At 28.2% G+C, this 2,625-nt stretch overlaps 1 protein-coding gene across 1 annotated transcript in view; it reads left to right on the top strand.

Annotated features, from left to right (window-relative positions):
- Positions 1 to 694: 694 nt before the first annotated feature.
- The window catches only part of LOC106691614 (sodium channel protein 60E-like), a gene marked incomplete at its 5' end in the record, with an annotated part of 34,177 nt that continues 32,246 nt past the window's right edge, over positions 695 to 2,625 (top strand). The window contains 2 exons of the mRNA XM_024363755.1: positions 695 to 915; positions 1,426 to 1,606. Of these exons, the coding sequence (XP_024219523.1) occupies positions 695 to 915; positions 1,426 to 1,606 (402 nt within the window). The remainder of the gene's footprint in view (positions 916 to 1,425; positions 1,607 to 2,625) is intronic.

Genomic DNA, 2,625 nt, shown 5'->3' with positions numbered 1-2,625 from the left:
CTTATATATATATATATATATATATACATATGACATAAAAGGCTATTTCATTTCATAATTCGTAAATAGATTTATGGATTGATTGCTATCTAAGAGATTAAACTTATTTCCCCATACCTTCTTGAGTTTTTCTCAATTTATTTTGAAATTTACTAGCACACCAGAAATACAAAAATTCGTTTCTCTCGTTATTTTTATAAGTGATGTGATTACGCGATAAACTTAAAATTATCATCATGAAGACTATTTCCTTCTGCCTATGGGGCGCCGCAACTTAGCTCTTACTATAAATAGTTGACACGTTTATACTTGTTTTATTCTTCCTTACAGCCATTCCGAATCATCTCCTTTCATTTCTTATTTTAATTCGAAATTCTAAGGTGGAGAATCCCAATAATAGTATTCAACATTGAAAGGTCATCAATGAAAGGTCAAGCTTGCCATAACAAATAAACCTCTAATAGTTTTATTATAAAACCTAATAAGTATTTTCTTAGTATCTCTAAAATTAACGAATCTTCAATGTTGGAAAACATAATCACAATATAATGTTTCTATATACCTTGTACTTATTTGTAATAAAATTACTCAATATTTTATTTTATTTTTTCTAGCGTACAAAAAATTATTAGAGGAAAAACTGAATTTTAAATTATTAATAAAAACCGATTAACTATCTTTCCTTATTTTGCAGGTATATTTTTCTGGCTATCTACACAGCAGAAATGTTTATTAAATGTGTTGCAAAAGGTTTTATGTTCAACAAGTATACCTATCTACGCAACCCATGGAACTGGTTGGATTTTGTCGTCATAACTTCTGGCTATGCCACCATTGGCCTCGAGGTAGGGAATCTTGCTGGCTTGCGAACTTTTCGTGTTCTGCGAGCATTGAAAACTGTTTCTATAATGCCAGGTATGTAGTTTCCACTGAAAAAATATATTTATAATTTATTATATTGTTACGAAAATATAAAAATTATTAAACTTTTCATAGTTTGAGGTTTAATTGAATAATTTTACAACCGTACAAACCTAGTCGCTTAAATAGTTGAACACTTCTTATAGATATTTAAAAACTTCTTTACAGTAAAATAACTGAAAACGAAATGCATTAATAAAAAAAATTAACCATGTATCAGTTAATTCATTTTTTTTCCATTGATTATTGATTTCGATTTACTATTATTTTATTCTACTTTGCTTGAGAATTAGATTGTTATTCAAATAATCATTGTTGATTTTCTAGCTTATTTGTTGAATATTAGTGACTTACAAAAAAATTGAATAATACGTAATATTAATTCATTTTAAATAAAAAGCAAGGTCCTGCAACCCTTCAATTAAACCTCATGTACCTAATTACTGAATATTTCAAACATTTAATAATGTTCTAAGATTATAGCTATTATTTTGTTTTTTACAGGCCTTAAAACAATTATAAATGCTCTACTACATTCATTTAAACAACTGGCTGAAGTAATGACACTCACAATTTTTTGTTTAATGGTTTTCGCATTATTTGCCCTTCAAGTATACATGGGAGAATTGAGAAATAAATGTGTGCCTGATCCACCAAAGCATATATCACATCTCAGGTGGAAAACGTAGGTTTAATAAAATTTCTTATAAGAAGATAATGATCATTTAGAACCACTTCAACACTTTATTTTTATGAATCTTATACAATCTCTAATAACAAATACATTACCAAAATTTGTGGGAAAAACGATGGGATGTTATTTTTATTATTATATTAAATTTTTTTATGAACTATTGTACAAATCAGACTTTGACCCTTTTATTTCCAGTGGACGATTCCATTTGTCTGTTAGGTAAACTTCGGTAAATAGGATTGCTTCCTGAAACACCTTGCCCCTATCACAGGGTCACATTTGCACCTCTTGCCCATACCTGAGGGACCAATACCCATTTTCCAACCTATTTGCACAAAAATTTAAATATTCTAATTTTCTTTCCTAAAGTTCTCATTAATTTCAATGTTTTCATAATTGGTAAAGTGTTAAGCAAATTTTCATATTAACAGAATTAACCATCCTAATAAAATCTCATTTCAAAATATACTTTAGTACTATAGACTAAAAAGAATACCATTTTTTGAGGGGGTTATCATTGTTTTAGTTGATTTTTCAGTATTAACTCCTGTTACATTGATTTAAAATGTAAGATGCCTGATAATGCAAGTTAATACATACTTAAAATACAGTTGTATTATTATTAACTATCACCCTGAGGAGGTAAAATTTCAATAATTTTCCATATTCGATGGTATAGCACAACATATAAATAATTATAATATATATTATAACTGTAATGTGATTATTTTTTAATTTTAAAGAAAAACTAATAAACATCAAATAATTTCCATTTTATTACCGACTTATAACTTGCGATGTAATGGACCTAGAGCCGTAGCAAGACCTTTCTGCGCCTTCCATTGCTGTGGGGTTTCAAAAATGTTTTAGAATTTCTGTATAATTGAAAATCAAAGAAAAGCTAAACCTCAATTTGAAAACGGCTAATTTTTCAAAAATTTAAATATTTCCATAGTTAATTATGAGAGATAGTTGACCGTGGATGATAAATGAGGAGAAGATGGTTGGGG

The sequence above is a fragment of the Halyomorpha halys genome, unplaced genomic scaffold (assembly GCF_000696795.3).
Source record: "Halyomorpha halys isolate HHAL.00 unplaced genomic scaffold, Hhal_1.1 Scaffold2540.1, whole genome shotgun sequence".
Classification (NCBI taxonomy): Eukaryota; Metazoa; Arthropoda; class Insecta; order Hemiptera; family Pentatomidae; genus Halyomorpha; species Halyomorpha halys.
This window is presented reverse-complemented; position numbering and strand designations above follow the sequence as displayed.